The sequence below is a fragment of the Bactrocera dorsalis genome, chromosome 5 (genome assembly GCF_023373825.1).
Source record: "Bactrocera dorsalis isolate Fly_Bdor chromosome 5, ASM2337382v1, whole genome shotgun sequence".
NCBI classification, from domain to species: domain Eukaryota; kingdom Metazoa; phylum Arthropoda; class Insecta; order Diptera; family Tephritidae; genus Bactrocera; species Bactrocera dorsalis.
Genome location: NC_064307.1, coordinates 4,398,507 through 4,423,054, shown reverse-complemented (window position 1 = coordinate 4,423,054; position 24,548 = coordinate 4,398,507). Strand labels below are relative to the sequence as shown.

General features: G+C 33.6%; 1 protein-coding gene and 1 long non-coding RNA gene across 11 annotated transcripts in view; one reads left to right on the top strand and one right to left on the bottom strand.

Moving 5' to 3' along the window:
• LOC105232624 (heparan sulfate 2-O-sulfotransferase pipe) overlaps positions 1–24,548 on the top strand; it is a 34,899-nt gene continuing 10,351 nt past the window's right edge. For 2 of the 10 annotated variants that reach the window (XM_049458596.1, XM_019992628.3), the window contains exons 1-3: positions 1–923; positions 6,317–6,483; positions 6,870–6,928. In XM_049458596.1, the coding sequence (XP_049314553.1) occupies positions 835–923; positions 6,317–6,483; positions 6,870–6,928 (315 nt within the window). In that variant the 5' untranslated portion in view covers positions 1–834. Of the gene's footprint in view, positions 924–6,316; positions 6,484–6,869; positions 6,929–12,133; positions 12,697–13,092; positions 13,248–13,788; positions 14,103–14,927; positions 15,779–18,072; positions 18,228–18,291; positions 18,625–21,603; positions 22,158–23,086; positions 23,635–24,253; positions 24,409–24,548 lie in introns of those variants that run through there. The other 8 variants (XM_011214374.4, XM_019992631.3, XM_049458599.1 and 5 more) reach the window with 8 other exon arrangements.
• LOC125778919 (uncharacterized) lies at positions 10,526–16,848 on the bottom strand. The gene is made up of 2 exons (XR_007423027.1): positions 16,569–16,848; positions 10,526–10,879 (listed from the first exon to the last, which is right to left on the bottom strand). It is a non-coding gene; the product is annotated as an uncharacterized LOC125778919 (long non-coding RNA).

Sequence of the window (24,548 nt, the reverse complement as noted above, 5' to 3'; positions counted from 1 at the left end):
CGTATATTGACTCTTTTGAGTGGAGCAGCAGCTGTGCAAAGAAATATGGTATGAAAGAAGCAAAATGAAAGCTATACAACAACACAAACTGTAATAGGAGCATGATGCCGCACTAACGATCGCAGCTGAAAAAGTAGAAATGCGGCAAAGACATGAAGCGTTGCGAGCGAGCGAGCGCACATAACTTCACCGAGTGGAAACGCTGAGTTGCTGCGACTTGACGCGAAGCGACGGTTCTGTCTGCCTATGGTTATGTCTTGGGCTGTTGCTGTTGCTGTTGCTGCCGCTGCCGCCGCTGCTCATTGCTGTTGCTGACAATAATTAGCTAGCAAGTTGGCCAAAAAGCGGTCAGAGACCGACAGAAAATTTCAGTTTAACCGCGATTGCCAATCGCTTAAGACGTTTTTTAAAATCATCAACGGCGCCTCGTTGCTTACATTCATTCTGTCTTTGAAAGTTTTACTGTGTTGGAAGTCGGTCTTGAATATTTTTGCTTTTCTGCATTGGCTTCAAGTTCACATATCAAGACAGTTCGAAGAAAAAAATTGAATCGAGTTAATAGCCAAGTTTAAAGCATTGAATGCACATGTTACAAAGTCGCAAATGCAATAATTCTTAATTGTTTTAATAACGCGCGTGCATACTTATGTGCATAGATGTGTGTGTAACAAATCAAATACAATATATTTGCGTATTAAAGTGCTTAGAAACAACTAACTATTGCAAAACGTTGAAGTGATTTTTTAGAATACACATTTAACAACATTTCCGTGTGTACAATTTACAAATATACATATATAGCATTTTTACCATTGCCAAGATCGCGTCGACGAAATGAGTTTGGGCGGGGAAAAATCGTTCAAAATGCGGATGCGAGACATGGAAAACGCTTTCAAATACCGCCGAATACCATACCCAAAACGGTGAGTCTACACTTTAAACGCTTTAAAGCGGCCGAATCGGCCAGTTTTGTCAAAGTCCGCACTACTGAAACTAGTGTTACAGGAAATATGATAAATATCTATTACACATAATATATAGTATGCACTATGTACTTATAATGGATTGAGTGTGCTCTCCTGTTGAATATTTTGTAAAGCTTGTAAATATTTTCGAAAGAAAAATCCGCTTCCTGGTGGTCAGTTGCACAACTAAACAATTGACCAATTTTTCGCGCTCTCACCCATTTACAAAAAGTATAATGAAAAAAATATCACTATAAAAACTAGATAAAACCTACTAAACTCGAATTGAAGTCATCAAATTGAAATGACTCCAAGCGAGAGCAAAAGAAGCCATAAAGCAATACCGAAACGGTACGTTTGTACTCCTAACATAATGACATTACAGAAATGGTAAAAGGCCGAAGAAAAACCAAGAAAACAAAAAAAAAAAAAAATAGAAACAAAAACATTGAAAGCATTAGAAAGCACCAAAACAGAGGAGTAAAAATCATTGAAACTAAGCAAGTGGCAGTGGACTACAGCAGGAGCTGTGTTCCAAATTGATATCACCTAGTTTCCAATTAAATGCAAACCGGTATCAATTGTTTTAGACGCACACTTAATCTATGTACGTGCATAGATGTGTACGTGTTGCCAACAGCGCCATTTACGGCCAAATAAAGTTGAAGTTGGCTGTTGCAAATAATAACTGGTTGGCTATGTAGTGCAAATATGCGTGTGCTTGAAGGCGACTACAGCACACTTGGGCTGTGGAAAAGTGAATTGCATTTTATAAATCTACGAACACGCCTAACTATCTATGCACATAAACATACATATACATACGTACATAAATATTGGCTTATAGATTTCGAGCAACTTAAACTAACATCCAGATGGGTGAAATCTCTGCTTTGATACTCTCCATTTTCATTTTATACACACCAACTGGGAAAAGTGTTAGGCGAGCATTTTTCTTTGCTATAATACTACTATATAATTTGTCTGTAAATAATTGACGCAAATTTAGTTAATGCGACTGGTGCGCAGCTAAAATTCATTATTTTTGAATTAGACGCGCAAACAGCTACATACAAATAAATGTATTCAATTTTGCGCATTACAGGTGTACGATCCACTTAATTGTGATAATTTGACATCCATACCTCGTCGCCGTTCTCTTTGGTGCAGAAATGCGCCAAATTTGATTTTGGGTTTTATCTTTGTCGCTTCTACGGTTAAGTAATCCTTTTATGCATTTCTTAAACATTTCTGCTTACTTGTAGGGACGGAATGTATAGCTAACTCAACATTCTAAGCCAAACAAGTCAGTATGAAAACATTTTAGATACATTTGCTAGCACATTGCAACGGAACGCACCAACTCTGCTTAATTGTTCTAAATGTTTTCAGAAATGGTTCTAACGCAATAAATTTGCAGAAATAAAGCAAGGCGAAACCAGTGACAATATTCTCATAAAAACACGTCTCATTTCCTTCCATGAATATTTGTAAAATCTGTAGAATTCGGCAAAATATTAAAGAGGTCGTTTATCTCTCGTTCATGCTTCGGACCTATTTTTGATAAATAATTGGAAAAATAATAATAATTTTTTCTCAAAAAGCTGTGCATTTTTTGGCCATGTCTTTTAAGGCTATGGCGGTACAAATGGAAATTGGAAAGATCGAATTTTTTTAACCGCGAAGATATACGAAAGATTACGGGTTGATCACTTCGTTTCAGCTAAAATGCCACAAATAATTCAAGCACTGGGCTCAGCGTTGAATGTAAGTTTCGTATCTTGCTTTGTTTATTATTTACGATTCTTCAAAGGATGATGTATAGTATGAAGGTTTGTCATTCATTCAGGAGAAAAAGCAGCAATACGAGTATAAAGGTTAGTAAAAGTCTTGCAGGGGTCCCCTTCAGTCCCCAGTCTTCTGGGCTGTGAAGCCATAATGTTCAAAATTTCGAAATATCAATATCTCAACGGATATTGAGAAGAGCAAGGTCGTTTATTAATTATCAATATAAGAAAGTTTCGTAAGGAACTTAAAAACTTTTTCCCATCCCCCTTTACGTATACCTTTGCCTAACTTCATATATATTTGATGAAATTTCCAACCCGTTTTATGGAACCTTTGATGCTAAATAATTTGTCTCCATAAAGCAGCAGCAGCACCAGCAAAATATTGAAATTACATGGCTAAATACTTTGAAACGCATTTTACAATACATATTGGGTAGTCGAAAAAGCCTTTTCATATTTCTAGTCAAACTTCAGCTTATTTTTTTATATTTATAATGAACTTTAATGAACTAAAGATAGTGTGTACAATTTTGGTCGACCACTTTTTGCCATTCTTTCGCTAGAGACATTATTCCATCAGGCTTTTCTTGAAACCAACTTTACTCTATTAAGGAAGTTCTGCATTGACCGAAACAAATGGCAGTCCGATGGTGCAAGGTCAGGGCTACGCAGTGGATGCATCAAAACTTCCCAGCCAAGCTTTCCCAGTTTTTGTCGAGTCATCAAAGCTATGTGTGGTCGAGCGTTGTCTCCAATGGAAGATGAAGCCGTTTATGTTGATCAGTTCTAAATTTAACCTCTCGAATATTTTTGTAGAACTCCCATAATAATAGCAATCAAATATAGTACTTAGTACTTGCTAGCATAATATTCCATGCCCTATACACGTATTGTTCTCTCACTGATTTTTCGTTGATTACAAAGAGTGCATGTTTGTACGCTTTTATTAAATCTGGATCACTAATTATAGTTGGAAGGTGGGGCATGAAAGGCTATTTGAGTTGATACCTTACCAAATATTATAAATATTAAGCTATTTAATTCAGGATTATTTATGCTAAAAGTGTCTTATGTATGTAAAGATAAGTATAATTTTTATTCTCTTTCTGAAAACCGTAAATATAAACAAAGGTCTTCTGCCTATCCGTAATGTAAATCTTGTCGCCGCTTTCTATGTTCACTTTCAACTGCAAGTTGACTGCCAATAGTGAATTTTGTAACATTTCACTTCATTGTTTTCATTACATTTCTAATGCTCTTTTGCGTAATTTTAATGATTTTGAGATAAAATCCGGCACAGACGTAAAATGTTCAGACTTTGCAAATAATTTACTTACATAAAAGAAGAAAAAATATGAATCTTGATACTTACACCGACGTCTGCAAAATGCTAATGGTTTTGCTCATATAATATACATATGTGTATACATATAGACATACTTAAATATATATGTATGTATGTATATGCACAAAGTATGCCGTTAAAGATTGGTTGTTGTGTGCTACCGTCAAATTGATTAGCATTATGTGCTCTCGTCACGGCTTTTTGCGAATTTTCTCCTGCGTATTGCCGCCTGTTTTCATTTATTTATTATATTTTTTTTTCAACTTGAATCTTGCTAATTTATACCACTTAAAAGCGCAATGTAAACTTTCACAAGTTTTGGGTGTCATCTATTTAAAAAAAAATGTTCGAAATTTCACTTACGTTTTTGACACCCACACTTGACAACCTAATAAGTGTATTTTAGTTAAATATAGATATAGGTCAAAATTAGTCTCATTTCACTTATGCACTTATTTGGCAGATAATGACAATATTTCTATTTTGCCGAATATGAATAGCTTAATTTAGTGATGTAACGGCAAGCTGCGTTTAATAATTTTTATTTGATGTTAATAGTATGTAAATTAAGTGTAAATTCAATTAATTCAGTTTTGTTGATTTGCAACTTTTTTGTTGAGCGCGCTATGTTTGAGCTCTGCTCTCGTGTTAACGGAAAACAACTAAAAATTGTGCCAAATAATTTCAATGTTAGAAAGAATGTCACCTCATCAAAGTGGTATAAGTTTTAAAATATGAGATTTATATATTTTGAAATTCCTAGAAAATTTAAAATTAATAAAATTTGGAAGTAAAACCACAATCCCAGGCCAAATTACCCCGCTAAGAAAATATAAATTTTTAATTGGCTTGAAAATATTTAATATAGTATACTTGTATGTTTAAAGCTTAGTGAGACTTCTTTTCTAGTAAGAGTTTATACTACAGTAGCATACCCTCGTCATTATTAAATAAATCTTCCTATATAACAAAAAGTATTTATCAAACGAAAAAAATTAAATTAATAAGATGAAAATTTGCGGATTAGCGTAAAATATTGTATAATGGGTTGTTTCACATATTGGCAAGTTCATTTAAGCGTCCAACATGCGTTCGGAGTCAAGACGTTCATTGAACTCACAGACAGACCCTTTTTTTCGCCGGTTTAAATTTCATTTAAATTTCTTACAGTTATTATGCATCAAACCGGTATTCAAATCGACCCTTACCTTCATTATTCAAATTAGTTTTGACGATTCATCGTTGGTTCGGCTGCTTAGTCGGCCCATGGCTTGGTCACTTAAATAATTTATTGAACAACTATTCGTGAAGAGGCATAGGTGCTTGAACTCTTGTACGGTTGATCTGCAATGTGTAGAAGACAAACAAACAGCATACTTACATGCAAACATATGGATATTATTGACTTATCTTTGTTTTTGCGTGCTTTCATTCTGCTAACCGCCATATCACCTGCCTGCGGGTGCGTACGCTTGAGTTCAAAGACCTATTTGAATATCTTGAGATGCTTATTAATAATTTTCGAAGAAAAAATATGCTTGCTAACAAACACGACTACTGTTCTTTTTTTTGTTAGGTCATTAGCAGCACCAGAGTGAATTATTATACATAATTTTACATTTACATTTACAACAAGACTGTAGAAATATCTCTAAGCAAATTTGCGATCTATCCCACTTCTGTAGAAAAAAAATCAAAAAATAGCTTAAGCATTAGTTCCGCGACGTGTAATTTTTTTCCAAAATTTAGTTTATTTAAAGAGAAATGGTTATATGTACATACATGTATTACGAGTATAATTAAATATTCAAATGATTCTTTCTTGTGATTCTCAAAAACATCGCATTCAAATGTTGTCAGTGCTCAGGTTTAACATTTTTATATTTTTTAGTGAAGAAAGATATCTTATATAAAGGAGATCACACTGGTTAACATATTGCTGCCTTCTTATAGACAGTGTCACTTAAGGATGACTTTTTCCTATAAAATTATTCGATTATTTGCATAAGTACTAAATTTTGGGGTTGAATAAACATGATGTAAATTCGTTCGCTACTGAAGCGTCTATTTACTATTCCAAGTTTAGTAAGAGCCAACATACTACTTTATTTAACAATTTAAAATTCTTTGTAAAAGTATATTTTCATAACTTTTTTATGTATTTTAATTCTTTTTTATAATTTAAATAACATATTTGTGACTTCTTTTTCCTGCAGATCCGTTGAACTCATCGCTATTTTGGCAATATCATGCACATTTTTCCTTTTCATGCATACAAATAAACTAAACAGTCGCCTCAAAGAGATGGAAATCAAACTTCAACCATCGGAGTTCTCAGCGCTTGGCTTAACAGGCAATCAAATCAGTCCTAGGGAGTCATCAAGTGAGTAATAAAAAAAAGAGTTATAACCAACGAAAGCTCTTGCATTTATATTTTTACTAATATTTTGACCTATGAGGACCACGCCTTTCAAAAACATTTTTAGTAGTTCTAACACTTTTGAATGCTCATGCATGAGGGAAATTTGTCATAAGCCAAAGATACAAAGGGTTGGAGATTAAAAAAAGAAATAAGTTGGTTTGTGTGGAATACTGTTACAAGCTAAATTAGAGTAATTAAAAAAAAAAAAAAAAATCAATGAAAAATGCAATGTTACGTATACGCCCCATACAAAGATTGTGCGAAATATTAAGAAATATATACATATATCTAGTTATGTACACTGAGCATAGTAGTAACTTAATCAATATTTATTTCTTCGATTTCAGGACGTGATAATATCAACACACTTCATGGCACCTATCAATATCTCAAGAGCACCGGCCAGGTATGTTTAGCGTTAAAAGAAAGAGAAAATTATATTGCTTAATCATCGAAGCCATTACATAAATTCGCCATTATTCATTTCATGGTGTCATGGTACTGGACATATATTGTTTTGGTCCAACTGTATGCATATACATACTTATAATAGATCTTATGTCGTTCATACCATACAACATCGGTTACTTTGAAGTGCTTGCACGCCTCGCGTTAGTGGTACGGGACATTACTTCGTCTTGAAATGCATATCTTCATGTTTTCATATGCATTGTTCGGTGTGTGTGCGAAGAGTATCGTATATCTTCGCCTGAGATTATGTCAAGCAAAATATGTGCCTTAAAAGAAGTGAAGATTCAAAAAAGTATCAAAAAACATTTTTTTTTGCAATTGTTAGTATATGTTATTTTTAATAAAAAAATTACAACAGCGGAATGCTAATTTATTAAAACATTTTTAATAATATTTGAGTGCCATAATAAGTTTTAATTAAATATAAAAGTTTATGTTCAATAATTTTTCGCAAAATAGTATATTTTGTAATTGATCCCGTGGAATGTTTGTGTACAAAAAATCGGGCGAAAGATATCTGCCTTCTGACATTAATAAAAAACATATATCCATCGTTCACATGTTCTGTTTTTGCATTGAATATTTAAGGGGCCTTCTAAAAGAGCACACACACTCAAACATACATACCCGCAGAAACACTTTTACACATTTTCATACATACCAAAGCAGATCAACGCCCAATTTACACATTAAACACATATACATAAATACATCCTATATTTTACACACATATACACATATACATATTTGAAAATGATTGAAGTTCACATCTCAATGCACGAAAATTCGCCTTTTAGCTCTAAACCATCTACTCCTTTGGCCTTTAGCATACCATACATACCTTCTATTTATAAATGCTGTTCTCTCTATTCTCTACTCTACTTGGACTATGCTTTTGCATGTCTCTGGCCACTCACTAACCTTTCAACTTTGTGTCAGGGTCTATGAATTATTTGAAAAATTTAAAGGAAAATTATAAATTTCGGATAATTCAGGTAGGCGGTTTAAACTATATTATAGTATTTGAAAAAGTTCAAGGCGAAAATAATTTCAATCGAAGCTGAAAATTATTTACACAATTATACATAGACTTGTGCGAATTAGTGTGACAAAGTGTATTGCAGAAATTTGTTGTGTGAGTTTAACTGATTTTTTATAAGTGAATTGGTAGTTTCTTGTGTGCAAATTTGGAATAACTTTCTATAAAACACAAGAAAAATGTGTTATTTAGTTATAAGAAACGCTTTAATTTCATCATTTCAAAATATTTAACGGTAGCGTTAAAGCGGATTGCCACATTTACTTATTTTTTTTTAATTTTTGTTTGGGGAAAATTATTTTGCTATAGTAAATATTTTTCCTTAAAAATTTTACAATATATTAAATACTTTCATAGAAGATATACATAACTATGAATATATGAATAAATGTGAAAGTTTTTTACACATGGCGGCATAATAAGACTTTGTACTTATTGTTCTTGAAAATTAGTGGATTCCTTAACATATGGACATAAATATGAATATATATTTCTTTGCTATAAATTATCAATTCATTTCCCTTAATGCAAAGGACTTAAGACAAAATTGATAATGCTTCAATTGCTGCAATTTGAAAATGTCGTGTTCAATTTTTTCAAGTCTCGATGACTGATAATTAGATTTACATCATTAAATCGTATATGCTCGTCTACTCTCACCCTTTTCTCATAATTTTACTGACTTTATGATAAATTCAAAACGATGCGTGTTGGTGTATATCTTAAACAAAAAAGGGAAAAATATTGTTATACATTTGACCCTTCTGCTTTTTAAAAGAATAATATTTATTGAATGTTCACTTTGACGACTTAAATCATTTTCGTTTACAACATTTTGAAGGCGTAATAGAGCAATGTTATGTTGCACTAAAGACATGCGTCTTCATAAATATTTAAATTTTCACCAATTATTAATTTTCTTTTGCATACTTATGTTTCGAATTATAGTCAGGTGCTCATTTAATTTTCTGCAAACGTAATAACTATTGCCATCAGTGTGGAAGACACCATTCGAAGTAGTACGCTACCCTGACCTTGCCACGGCGTATAGAATACCTGAATTTTCAAGATCGTCCAATAAAGTGGTTTGACATATGTAAGCTCTGAGTAGGCTTTATTAAGACACACACACACACATACACTTGGTGTAGTGTACTTGCTCACCACAACGGTGGTTCTATGGCATCTTGAATATCGCATGTCTTTGTCTCCAAAAGTGGCTTCTTACTTTGGCTCAGCTGACTGCAACTTGCTGCTCTCGCCAACTTTTCCGGTTGAATGAGAAACAGTTTGTATTATTTTTAGTTTGCGCTTGCCAACATTTCCATACATACTCTTGTATATACATATGTAGGCGCTGAGTATTGCATTGCAAATAAAAAACCAACAACTTATCGATGTCAATGATATTTTGTTATTTAAATCGGCCCAGTTTGAAAAAATATGTTGTAATTCGAGCAATTGAAATCAATAAAGTGTATTTAATTAGTAATTATTTTATTATTTTAAGTCTTTCAAAAAGTTACGCTTATATTGGCTCATATGCATGTACATACATATGCATACATATGAACATATGGATATTTGATATATGAGTGATTATATCTTTTTGATAGTGTGATATACATACGTACATAGGTATAATCGTATAAGAGTGTTAGTTTCGTGTATGCATTCTTGTGAACAATTAACGGTTAAATGCTACGAGTTTAGCTAAGGTTTTCAGATATATTCATTATTAAATATATCGAAGTTAGAGAACAATGTTTTGCCTCCAGAAACGTCTGGGTAAAAGAAGTTTTGTACTGAGCGAAGAGTGGTTGTGATCTATTGCGCCATTTTTTTATTTCTCTGGTCGAATTCTACGGATTTGAGGAATATTTGCTTGGGTAAAATTCTTTTTTTCTAAAGAATAAAATTTATTTGCTGCTTTATTTGTAATTCGTTTGTGAGCTATTTTGTGGCATGCAGATGTGTATATTAGAGCGGTTCGATTTACAGGGAGCCAAAAAACAAAAAAAAGTTTCGTATGTAGGGAATGTTCTATGTATCATTCTAAACAACTTTACCGTTGGGTCTAAAAGAGGCTGCGAGCTAGCGGTTTTTAAGGCGAAGATTTTAGGGACTATAAAAATTTGTTCGGCAGCTTTTGAGCTATCTCAATATCATACGTAGGAGCATTTTATTGTTCTGTTGATTATTTGTCGGAATCGGCATATTTCCCATAGAATCGATTATTGAGATTTTTTTAAACTTTGCTTTAAAAATCGCTGTCACGGAATCCAATTTAGATCCATAGTCTCTTAGGCAAGTTGTTTAGAAGGATCCGTTGAATATTTACCGCATGCGCGTTTTCATAGTAAAAAAATTGATCCGCTTTAGTGAACATACATTATATTATAAAAATTAAGATTTCGCTCGATTCTTTACTTTGTTAATTCGGTGACATTTAAAAGTCTCAAAAACTTTTTATAAAGCTTTAACTGATAGGTGACTTATAAAGGGTGATTTTTTAAGAGCTTGATAACTTTTTTAAAAAAAAACGCATAAAATTTGCAAAATCTCATCGGTTCTTTATTTGAAACGTTAGATTGGTTCATGACATTTACTTTTTGAAGATAATTTCATTTAAATGTTGACCGCGGCTGCGTCTTAGGTGGTCCATTCGGAAAGTCCAATTTTGGGCAACTTTTTCGAGCATTTCGGCCGGAATAGCCCGAATTTCTTCGGAAATGTTGTCTTCCAAAGCTGGAATAGTTGCTGGCTTATTTCTGTAGACTTTAGACTTGACGTAGCCCCACAAAAAATAGTCTAAAGGCGTTAAATCGCATGATCTTGGTGGCCAAACTTACGGGTCCATTTCTTGAGATGAATTGTTGTCCGAAGTTTTCCCTCAAAATGGCCATAGAATCGCGAGCTGTGTGGCATGTAGCGCCATCTTGTTGAAACCACATATCAACCAAGTTCAGTTCTTCCATTTTTGGCAACAAAAAGTTTGTTAGCATCGAACGATAGCGATCGCCATTCACCGTAACGTTGCGTCCAACAGCATCTTTGAAAAAATACGGTCCAATGATTCCACCAGCGTACAAACCACACCAAACAGTGCATTTTTCGGGATGCATGGGCAGTTCTTGAACGGCTTCTGGTTGCTCTTCACCCCAAATGCGGCAATTTTGCTTATTTACGTAGCCATTCAACCAGAAATGAGCCTCATCGCTGAACAAAATTTGTCGATAAAAAAGCGGATTTTCACATTTCGAACCGAACACTGATTTTGGTAATAAAATTCAATGATTTGCAAGCGTTGCTCGTTAGTAAGTCTATTCATGATGAAATGTCAAAGCATACTGAGCATCTTTCTCTTTGACACCATGTCTGAAATCCCACGTGATCTGTCAAATACTAATGCATGAAAATCCTAACCTCAAAAAAATCACCCGTTACATAGTTTATGAGAATATTATCATTTGTTTCTTCATTCTTTGATTAGTATTTTGTTACAAGGTGGCTTGGTAGTTCGTTAATTTTATAAAAAGAAAGTATACCACAAATTAGCGACTATGGCCAATTAAATTAACAAAGCTGGTTTAAGTACTGGTATTATCTTAAACAACGCGTTGAGCTTTTTTTGGTTTAACAATTCATTCACTATATCTTCTGTGTACGTATACCATATGTACGTTATTGTTATATATGCTTGCACGCTCGAATATATATTTCCTATTCATATATGATTTTTCGATATTTCTCAAATATAAATAAGTGGTAAGTATCAGTTATTATTTAAGGTATTTTACTGGCAATACAAATACTTGTCATCAAGTCGAAGCAAAATTCGTATGAGACCAGTAATAAGCCCTTTATCAGCAGAGTTAGTTGTCTTTCCGGTTATCGTACAAATTTTAAATATTTTCGCAATCATCACGCTAACAATTTTGGGGTTGGCCTGATCGTCTTCATAACTTGGTATAAACTCAAATTAACAAAAGCTGTAGCAATCAATATGTACATACTTGTACATATGTAAATACATAACAGTAAAATATATGATAATCTAAGCCCTGCTTTTCGCTTGTTTCCACTTCGATCCATTGACAGTTGCCGTATTTGACACCGGAAAGTGTCAACCAGACATCAAAAGCTCAAATAGAGATCGTCCTATTTAATCGTGTTCCCAAAGTGGGTAGCCAAACGTTGATGGCTCTTTTAAATTTACTCTCAAAACGCCATGAATTCGAGGCACGCCGCGATATGCCCTCTCCAATGGAGACCATAATGCTGACAAAGACATTCGAAAATAATTTAGCAGATGAGATTATGGAGAAAGGGGAAGGAACAACATATACAAAACATGTAGCATTCATTGATTTCGGGAAACTAGATTTACCTTGGCCCATTTATATAAATCTGGTACGTCATCCGGTCGAACGTTTAATTAGTTGGTTTTATTATGTGCGTGCTCCTTGGTACATTGCGGAACGTGTGCGGAATTTCCCCGGGCAATATAAAGTTCCCACCATAAAATGGTTGAAGAAATCTTTTGAAACTTGCGTACTACAACACCATGAGGAGTGTACATTTACGCAAGGTGAAGAGCATAGTTTGGGTGATCATCGTCGTCAAATGCTGTTCTTTTGTGGGCAAAATAGAGAGTTGTGCATGTGAGTAAAACTTTTGTAGGTAATGTTTTTGCGTCAAGTGACATTTATAGATGAGAATAACCGATTGTTGTGGAAAAGTAATTTACACATTATTTGTCGATTCATTCACTACTTGGGCGGCTTCATTCTTGTTTGCCTATATAGGCTCTATATGACAACTTCTTCGGTCAAACTAGATTTTCTTTCATAAGCATGAGTACTCTCTGCTTCATTCTATAATTTTAAAATGAAATTCTATACAGATTAATTTGTCGTTATTGGATTTCAGTTTTTGAGTAGCTAATCGAAAAATATATTAAAATTTACTTTTAACGAATAGATGAGGGAAATGAACTTGAGAAAAAAGATTAGTAAGCAAAGACATTATGTTTTTCTTTTTATATTTTTTACACATAGGCCGTTCAATTCATACCAGGCAATGCAGCGGGCTAAAAGAAATGTTGAAAATTATTATTCAGTGGTTGGTACTTGGGAAGAGACTAATATTACGCTGACAGTGCTGGAACATTATATACCGAGGTTCTTTTCAGGAGCAACGGAGACATATTACCGTAATACATTTTTCTTATTTTACATTTATATATACAGGTTTTTGCTTTCATACTACATGTACAAATTTCAATGTCGCCATAAAAGCAGGCCTAAATGAAATCGAAATAAGCTGATATGAAAATTTCGTACAACTTTTGAGAATTTTCGAAACCCTGTGGCCAAGTTGAACGAATTTTTGACAATTTTTTGTGACTACTAGTTGAGACATTATAATTACTTCCGAGACATTTGGCTTTTGGGAAGTATTCTAATTTATTCATATGAAGTTACATGAATTTAAAACTGTGGTATTGATTTATTTTTTTCGATATAAGCTTCCATATCAGACATACCAAATGATATTTTAAAAATTTTAGACCACGTCTTGCATTAAGCTTAGATGTTTCCGTAAAATTTAAGCACTTCTGTGCTTCTCTGATCCGCTCTGTCTGATTTTCATATAAGGTTGAGTTTTTTTATTGAAAACAAAATTTTAAGCAATTTTTTACTCATATTTATTCAATATGTTTATTTTACTTATCATATCATTTAAATTTTCAGAGGCTAAAAATCGTCTACATCACGTTAATAGGAATTCAATTAAGCCCAGTGTTTCACAGGAAGTGCGCGAAATATTGCATAAGAATTTAACGAATGAAATTGAATTTTACAATTTCTGTAAACAACGTCTTTATAAACAATATATTGCTATTAAATCGTTACGTCAAGAAATTTGAATTCGCTTTGAAAGGATGTTACTATCATAAGAAGCTTGAGTTCAAAGTTATTTTCTTGAAAGGCTGTTATATCGAAAGAAAGAGTTTTTAGTTTTATTTAATATGACATACATATGTTTTGTGAGCTTTATAAACAACTAAGTATCATGTAGCATAATTTGTAATTTTTTACTTTCCTCTTTTTACTTTGTGTTTACTTTTTTAATTTGTTATTTTATCTTCTCAATTTAATGAATAAATGGTAATTGAAATTTCAATTAACTATATTAGATCAGTGGTTTTCGTGCTACTATCGAAGCGGTATTCATATACTATTTACTCCACTTACAAACATTCTTTATTTTCCAATTTTCTTTCTGAGTTATGAAGGTCGACCCTCATAATATATGCATACTAAATGTTCTATTTCTATAATCAAAATAGTAGTAAATTCGTAAATTATTTGACATGTGATAAACGCTATAGTTTCGAAAAAAATTAAAGAATTGTCAAGAAGAACTTATATTTACTCATTAGTGTTACATAAGATTTTCTCCCGTAATAAAGAAATGTTCTTTTTGGAATATGAATCATGATTTTCAATGCTCTGTTGGAAAAAATAGTGGTACTGTTGGAGAGATTTTTGAGTCTTAAAAAGTATTAGGTAATTACATTTGAAAACTTCTGGATTAGTTTTACGTATATGATGTGCTGTCACATTTGACCTAAACGTTTTTGTTATCGGTTATGTTCATCTTATATACATTTGTGCTACTAATCTCCTTACAAGTCGTTGATTTTCACGTAGTGGACACCCTGTTTCCAATAGCTTTCCATCATTATACCTCAGCTGCTTTACGTCTTTATTTTTGTCCATAATCGTTTGTAAGCCTATTAATGGTTGAGGTTCAAGTCGGTCTCATTACGATAAGAAATAAGAAAGTTCTTGCTGAATGTTATTGCCACAACTCAATCCCCTAACAGCGCAATCCGCGAAATGTACGCAGGCGACATCATGTTAATAATAATATTCACAATCTGAATAATGATAATATTGATGAGGGGCACCAACGACACCATGCTGCGCACCATGGCGGCAAGGTACACAAGGAAGGTCATCCTCACTCAAAATTACATAAAGTGCGACCACATGGGCAACATACTAGTAAATTTGAGGATTCCCATAATCACGACGAGTTCGAAGACACTCGTGAATCAGCAAACGCAATAGGCGACGACGATAGTGACGATGATGAGGAAACTGCGGATAACGACATAAGCACTAACGACTTGAATAATACCAAGAATGCGGACGTAGATTTGATACTTTTCAATCGAGTCGCTAAAGTGGGTAGTCAGTCGTTAATGCAACTGATGACTCGCTTGGGCAAACTTAACGGTTTCACCACATCACGTGATTCGGGTAAACGCTACGAGACTGTTCTAATTGGACCACATCGCCAGCGTGAATTGATGATGGAGGTATTGACGATGCCGAAACCGCATGCTTACAGTCAACATTTAGCTTATATAAATTTCACCCGCTTCCACTTACCAAAACCGATCTATATTAACTTGGTTCGACATCCCATCGAACGTATTATAAGTTGGCATTATTATGTTCGTGCCGAGTGGTATTACAAAGACATGAAGGATAAGTTGGGAGATAAAGCTCCACCAAGACCTTCAGATGAATTTATGAATATGGATTTGGATACTTGCGTGAAAACAAACAATTTATACTGTCAGTTCAATCAGGATGAGATAATAAATCCAGCCGGTGACCATCGTCGGCAAACGCTATTCTTTTGCGGACAAAATAGAAAACTGTGCATGTAAGTAGTTTATAGTACAAAAACCAAAAGGCTTTATTTGCAAAGAAGATTTTGCACGTTCACAATCATAGTTCAATCAAACGCGCATATGTGCATTAGGGTGGGGCGCTCGTAATAAACTTTTGTTTTTAGAGAACACATTCTCCACGGCTTAAGAATAATTTCCCTGTTAGAGATAAAATGCAGAAAAATGTTTTGAGAATCTTTCTATAATCCCGAATTTGAACAATTAAAACGAAAGCCATGGTATTTTTAAATATTGTGATTTATTAACATTGTTATGTTATATAATATGTTGTTTTTTCTTATTAAAAATTGGTGTACTAATATTTTGTCTGTTCATCAATTTTTTCGATTAACGTGAATGCTTTATAAATACGTCTGATTTGGAATTATATCATGAAATTTGATTCTAGACATTACTAACGGATTTATAAATAAAGGGTGATTTTTTAAGAGCTTGATAACTTTTTTTAAAAAAAAAAACGCATAAAATTTGCAAAATCTCATCGGTTCTTTATTTGAAACGTTAGATTGGTTCATGACATTTACTTTTTGAAGATAATTTCATTTAAATGTTGACCGCGGCTGCGTCTTAGGTGGTCCATTCGGAAAGTCCAATTTTGGGCAACTTTTTCGAGCATTTCGGCCGGAATAGCCCGAATTTCTTCGGAAATGTTGTCTTCCAAAGCTGGAATAGTTGCTGGCTTATTTCTGTAGACTTTAGACTTGACGTAGCCCCACAAAAAATAGTCTAAAGGCGTTAAATCGCATGATCTTGGTGGCCAACTTACGGGTCCATTTCTTGAGATGAATTGTTGTCCGAAGTTTTCCCTCAAAATGGCCATAGAATCGCGAGCTGTGTGGCATGTAGCGCCATCTTGTTGAAACCACATGTCAACCAAGTTCAGTTCTTCCATTTTTGGCAACAAAAAGTTTGTTAGCATCGAACGATAGCGATCGCCATTCACCGTAACGTTGCGTCCAACAGCATCTTTGAAAAAATACGGTCCAATGATTCCACCAGCGTACAAACCACACCAAACAGTGCATTTTTCGGGATGCATGGGCAGTTCTTGAACGGCTTCTGGTTGCTCTTCACCCCAAATGCGGCAATTTTGCTTATTTACGTAGCCATTCAACCAGAAATGAGCCTCATCGCTGAACAAAATTTGTCGATAAAAAAGAAAAGAACCGAACACTGATTTTGGTAATAAAATTCAATGATTTGCAAGCGTTGCTCGTTAGTAAGTCTATTCATGATGAAATGTCAAAGCATACTGAGCATCTTTCTCTTTGACACCATGTCTGAAATCCCACGTGATCTGTCAAATACTAATGCATGAAAATCCTAACCTCAAAAAAATCACCCGTTATAAGGTTGTCAAAAAAGTTTTGCGGTATTTTCGCTAGTTGGCGCTGAAAGCGCGTAGTTCTAGTTTTATTCGTCGCATCGGGACATGCTATACCTTTTCCGAAAGCTCATTTCACGCGCTAACACGTGTTAGATTGATTGTCGTTTCTTTTAAGGCGTTCGGGAGTTATAGCGTCGCAAACATGGAGCAAAATAAAGAGAAAATACGGCATATTTTACAGTACTACTACGATAAAGGTAAAAATGCATCTCAAGCCGCCAATAAAATTTGTGCAGTTTATGGACCCGATACAGTTTCCATTTCCACCGCACAACGATGGTTTCAACGTTTTCGTTCTGGTGTAGAGGTGGTCGAAGATGCGCCACGCTCCGGAAGGCCTGTCGTCGAAAATTGCGATAAAATCGCTGAATTGGTCGAAAGAGACCGGCATAGTAGTCATCAAACCGTTATAAACCATTTGAAGAAGCTTGGAGTCACTAAGAAGCTCAATGTATGGGTGCCACACGAATTGATTCAATAAAAATACCGCAAGACTTTTTTGACAACCCAATATGTATATCTATATAATCACCGATCTTTGAGAAAATTTCACTTATTATTTATGGTAATACTTTCCCAGTTTATAGTTGAGTTATTTCTTTTCATTTTCTTTGTGCAGTTTCCTAGTCTTTTTCAATTGTTGTTGAAAGCGAATGCCTTGAAAGCCAAAGATATGATTAATTTTTGCGGTGGTAGTGATTATGTAGTTAGGAAACTTCACATTGTAAGCTTTTGAGGCTTAGTAAAATTTATTATATTTTTTTTTGCCTCCCGCCCTAATGTACATACAAGCGTGTTTATTTGCAGTTATGTTATGTGTTTAAGTGTAAGAGGGAAACATTAATTCAAATCGACTATTGTTCTTCTACACGATTAAAGGCCCTTCAACTCTGTTGCGGCAATGCAGAAAGCCAAGCGTACGGTAGAACAAGACTATGCAGTGGTTGGAACGTGGGAGGATACAAATATCACCCTATCCGTATTAGAGCATTATATACCGAAATTTTTCAAACACGCGAAAGTTGTTTACTATAGTAAGAGGAATTTTTAAATGTGTTTACTTATTCAATCTTCAATACAAATCTCTCAATATTTCAGTGGGTAAAGAGCACTTGTCGAAAGTTAATAAGAATCCGGTGAAACGATCAGCGAGTCAGGAAACGCGTGAGATCCTTAGCAAGAACTTAACCAATGAAATTGAGTTTTATGAGTTTTGTAAACAGCGTCTGTATTTGCAATATAGTGCGATCAGTAATTTCGGCAGAATAGACAATGATGACTATGTGCTACTACCGCAGCACAGTGATGATGATGAGATATACGATGATGATTACTAATACATATGTACATATATGTATATATATGTCCCTAGTATTTTTGTTTGTATGCATTATAAATATAAGAGATATTAAAAACAAAATATACACAAAGTTTTTGGCATTCTATTAATTTTTCGAACTCAACTTCGCTCGCTTTTTCCAACTTCGCCTATGCATGTTAATGAATGCTTCTGAGCTTTTTAGAAAACCATAAAAGCTTTAATTAGGCAAATATTTAAAAAAGGACAAAAATCCTAATTATTTTACCTTCTTTTCTGCCAAAAACACGGCGCAGTTGCAATCGCTAAAACCAAAGGATGTGAATAACACACAATTTGCTGAAACAAACTTACTCTTGTTCAATCGTGTACCAAAAGTTGGCAGTGAACAGCTAATTGAACTTATTCGTCGGTTGAGTGAGCGCAATGGCTTCGGTGTAAGTCGTGCACCCTTTTCCGAACCTGTGCGGCAACGTCTCGATGAGGATGAACAGGAGGAGCTGGCCAATGAGCTTCTCGGTTTTGGCGAACCCTATGCATACTCAATGCATGTGAATTATATTGATTTCACACATTTCGAACTGCCAAAACCGATTTATATCAACATGATACGCGATCCGGTGGAGCGTGTTATCAGTTGGTTCTATTATAAGCGTGCACCTTGGACTGCTGTGCAAATGTATAAATTAACTAAGAAATTCCGCAAACCGCAATGGTATAAGAAGGGCTTCGAAGACTGTGTTGTGAGAGGTGATCTTGAGTGTCGCTATGAGGTAGACTCCAAATTTCAAAGTTCCGTTGTGGATCATAAGCGGCAAACATTATTTTTTTGTGGACATGATCCAAGTTGCGAGTATGTTCGTTTTCCGGTAGCGCGGTTGTCTTTTTTGAATCTACATAGTTAAAATAATTCCAGGCCTTTCAATTCAAACGGGGCCTTACAATTGGCTATGCAGCATGTAGAGAATGAGTACGCTGTGGTTGGTTCGTGGGAGGATTTGAATGTTACGTTAGAAGTACTCGAGCATTATATACCGAGATTTTTCCGAGGTGCAACGCAACTGTATTTTGGTAAATTGAACGCATAATAGCTCATTTTATTCACAGAACTTATAAATTGTTTAAGTAACTTATAAACAATGAGAAATAGTTTTCAAAAATATATTTTTAGGGATGCCAAGAGTTGATATATTTACATATATTTGAAGAAGGTCATTGTAGTTGGCTGAGCTATAAGCTCTTTGCAACTCTTAAAAACAATTATTTACAAGTATAATACATTAAGGTTAAACAATCATTTTAAATATTAAATTTTTTTTGTATCGATGTTAGAAAGAAAAATATCTTCGTTTAACGGAGAATTATAAAATCTAAAAATACGGTAACTTTTGCTAAAAATACTATATACATATATAATTGAGATCGCTTAAAGAAACATTTGGCATCCCCGATGATCTTCACACAATTTAACTTCTATACATAAAGACCTGGATTCACAAGTATAACATTCTTTCATTACTGAATATTTTTCATAGATGTTGAAAATGGAATGATATCGACGCCAATGAATGTCAATCCTTGGAAACCGTCTATAAGTGCGCACATAAAGGAACTGATTAGAAAGAATTTCACAAGAGAATATGAGTTTTATAATTTTTGTAAACAACGGTTATATAAGCAGTATTATGCACTGCAAAACATGAAAGCATTCAATTAATAAATACTAAAAAAATATTTAAGTGAATTAGTGGTGACTTATTGATCATTCGTCTAAAACAGTCATGGTTTGTCTGAAGTTAAGAGATGAAAGAGAAAGAAGTTTTTGGTTGGCTTGGACTTTCGATGTCTGCAACTCAGTATTTTAATAAAAATTTTCGCAATGCAAGCAATACACTGAAAACAATTCAAATCAATAAATATATAAAATATTTCTGAATCTATTGTAGTTATGTGGTAACCCACTTGTACTCATTAGTAGTCATAATTAGTGATATGCCCACATAAGCAACATTTTCAATTGTATTCCCTCTTTTTCGTACAAAAATGCACTCCATGCACCGCATTTCTGAATTTTTTGTTATGAATTTTGTAATAGTTTCTGTGCTTTTAATTACTATAAAAAGCTATGAAAAGTAAAACCATTCCTAAAAATATGCCAAATTTATAACTTAATAATAAAAACTCTTTCACGTATATATGTGTGATCCACACTTATCATTGCTTATTCGACTGATGTTAATTGCCTTTTGGCATTTCGTAACAATTGTTAATAATCAGTGCTACATGGTGTAATAGTTGTTAAATCGATAATCGCAAAAGTTACCGATTTATTGAAATAGCAAGCATATTACATGTATATGCACATACTCGTACATATATGCAAAAACATTTTTTAACTCGGTCATTAAATTGTGATTGTTTTATAATGAATTCATTAAACGTGGAGGCAATGAAAATGAAAGTACCTCGTATAAGTGTATCGTTAAGTGATATTGTGGGTCATTCGGCCAGTGAGCATAAATTATTATCTGATACATATGAACCATTCTACATATACAACGGTTATCTTAAACGAAGATTAGATTTACGTATGATGCCCAACAAAATACATTTCTGATACTTGTTTTTAAATGCATTTTGCGAAGTTATTTTAAGAATTATATCTTTAAAAATAAATAAACCCTATTAGTAATGATACGAGTATATAGTATAATAGTAGAAAAATACTTAAATATAAAATTAAAAAATATTTTACTAAGTGTAATTTGATTTTTCGAAACAACTTAAAAATGTTCAGCCTTAGGTTTTTTGTGGAGATTGAGGTAGTGAAAGACAATAAGAATTTCCATACTAAACCAAATATTTTCTTCAGTAACAAAACAAATGTTTTAATCATTTAATTCTCATAAAACGTGATTGAAAGAGTTGCTGTGTATTGCGGTTCGTATAGTATGTCATCAACTCAAATTCGGCAAAGTGGCGAATCATCAACATGTAAATTCTTTTCATTCACACGTCTATGGCAATAATTTGTAAAATTTCATAGAAAAAAATATTTCATGAAAAAAATTTACCTTTCTCAATGAAACAAGCTCAATGCATTAACCCCAAGGATGCTCAATAATACCGAAAAAGCGGAAATCGACATTTTGTTTTTTAATCGCTTGGAAAAAGTGGGCAGCCAGTCGATGAGCACACTCTTGCGGGCGTTATCAAGGGTTAATCATTTTGTATATAACATCAGAGTGCGCACCGTTGGCAATATGCTTGATACAATTGAAGAGCAAAGAGAATTAGCCGATGAAATTTTCGATTACGGCGTACCCAGTGCATATACAATGCATAGGAATTTTATAAATTTCACTCAGCTTGATATGCCGAAACCGATTTACATTAATTTGGTTCGACATCCAATTGAAAAGGTCAAGAGTGCTTATTACTATATGAGACATCCCTTTATCTATAACAATGGATTGTTGAGAAATCCCAAAAAAAAGACGCAAAGTTTCGCATATTTCGATACTTCATTCAACGATTGTGTACGAGCCGGCAAAATACCCGATTGCATATTTGATCCGCATATTGAGTTTAACGGTGATTGGCGCCGGTTTTCGATGCATTTCTGTGGAAATAATCCTGTTTGCAAGTACGTATTTTTCTGTACAGTATATGGCTGCATAGATATAAATTCTTGAGTTATGTTAAAATATACATTTTGGTAATTTCTTTATACCCTATCTGATGCATGTATTTAGGTATCTTTGTGTTAACAGTAATTATACAATTAAGTATTAGTGTAAGTATAAAAGTATGTTTTATAATAAGATTAGTGATATCGTAAAATCCGAAATTTCAACAAAATTATGTCTTGAAGTTTTAGTAAAAGATTAAAAAAAAACGTTAATATCGTTGCGGTTTTAGAAGATCAAAATCCAGTGGATTTCGAATGATTTTTCATAAATATTACTTGCATATGTACAAGGTATAAATGGCTATTTTGTTACAACCGCAAAATGTAAATTTAATACCTGCTCGTAATTATTTTAATTATTTTTTTAGGCATATATAGATGATAGATAAGTCTATGCACTTTAAAGAGCCAAATAAAAAAAATGCATTATGCATTGTAAGTAAATATGTATGCGTGGTTTGCATAATGTCAAATTCAATCTCATAAAGTAACATTTGGATGAGAATGTGGTGTCTCCGCATTATAAAAAAACATATTATAGGAATACAAATTTGACTCTATTCGCCGGTAGTCAATTCGGCTTGAATCGTGTAGAAATTAAATGAGAAAATAAAAAATATCTTGGTACTTGAGTACCGCACTTTATTAACAAGTATTTATTTAGATTTTAGAAATTTCAATTAATTCAAATTCGCCACATAAAAACACAAACAATAAGTAGAGGTGCATTACATAGTAGCGGTACCATTTCATCTCAGCTCAACTCTGACAATTTTTTCCCATTAACCCGCACATGTTTGAACATAAAATATACATCATAGAAATGCAAGGATTTACTGAGTCTTCCCATTGTTTCCAATTCTTTTCCAAAAATATTCATAAAGCTTTACACGTTAAACGCGAAACAACTAAATAATACCAAAAATGCCGAGCTAGAAGTGCTTTTCTTTAATCGCGTAGAAAAGGTCGGTTCCCAATCAATGTCCGATCTTTTGAATGTGCTCTCGAGAATAAATGATTTTGAACCTTACCGTAATGCACCGCTAAAGAATGCCGCTATCCTAACGGACGTTGATGTGCAGCGCCAAATTGTTGAAGAGATAATTGCCGAAAATGAACCACTCTCTTATGTGGAACATATCAATTGGATTAACTTCACTGAATTTGGTCATAATAAACCGATTTATATAAATTTAGTACGCCATCCAATTGACAAAGTAGTAAGCGCTTACTATTATATACGTCATCCGGCTGTTTTTGCTTTCTACGTACAAAACGGGCATAAAATGGAAGATAAGGAATATTTCGATACGAATATCAACGATTGCATAAGACAAAAGCGTAAAGAATGTATATTTGACTCCCATAATCCGTACAACGCAGACTGGCGTAGACTTGCTATGCATTTTTGCGGCAATATAGAGATATGCAAGTAAGTGGAAGTTACCAAAAAATGCAACCAAAACTCAATAACTCGGACTATTGATAGATAAAGCTTATCGAATTTCCGAAATTTTTTAACAGTTATACATATGAAAATTTGTTTGAAGAAGTCCCAAAAATCTACATTTACACGAAAGTGCATGAAGTAAACATTCGGCTCACAGATTTGTTACATGGAATTAATGCTTGCTCGAGTTATTGAGTTTTGATTGTATATGAAATGTAATTTCTTTTCGCAGCAGTAACGTTATTACTGACATTATGGTTTATTCCTTATCTAATTATGTATTGTATTTAAGTATTAAGTTTAGAGTTTTTAACTCATTGTATAAATATATGTATACATACATGCACAGACAAATGTTTCTTAAGGTATTTCTAAATTAACCCTTTAGCGGAGGAAAATTAATAAAATTAAGTGCTATAAATAAGTTTTAGGTTGAGTAATAAAAAAGTTTTAAAAGTTGAATATTTATCAAAAGTTTCGAATTAGCTTAAAGCATTTCAAAATAAAATATAATGCCGTTAAAGGGTTATGAAAGAATTCGTCTATGCAATAAGTAAAATTCAAAAAGTCATAAAGGCCATAAACTCCAATTATATTGCAGGCAATTTAATTCTCAGACTGCCACACAAATAGCCAAACGTAATATTGAAAGCGAATTTGCGGTAGTCGGCTCATGGGAGGACACAAACATAACATTAACAGTTTTGGAACACTACGTACCGAGATTTTTCCGTGGCGCGACTGAAGTGTTTTACAGTATGTTTTTTTACCCATTCACATATAATTTTCTTAACAATCATACAAAATGTGTGACACATTAGGGTGGGTAAAGACACATATAATATTTTAAATTATTTTCCCACACTGAAGTGTACGCCAATTTATGTGTGTTTGTT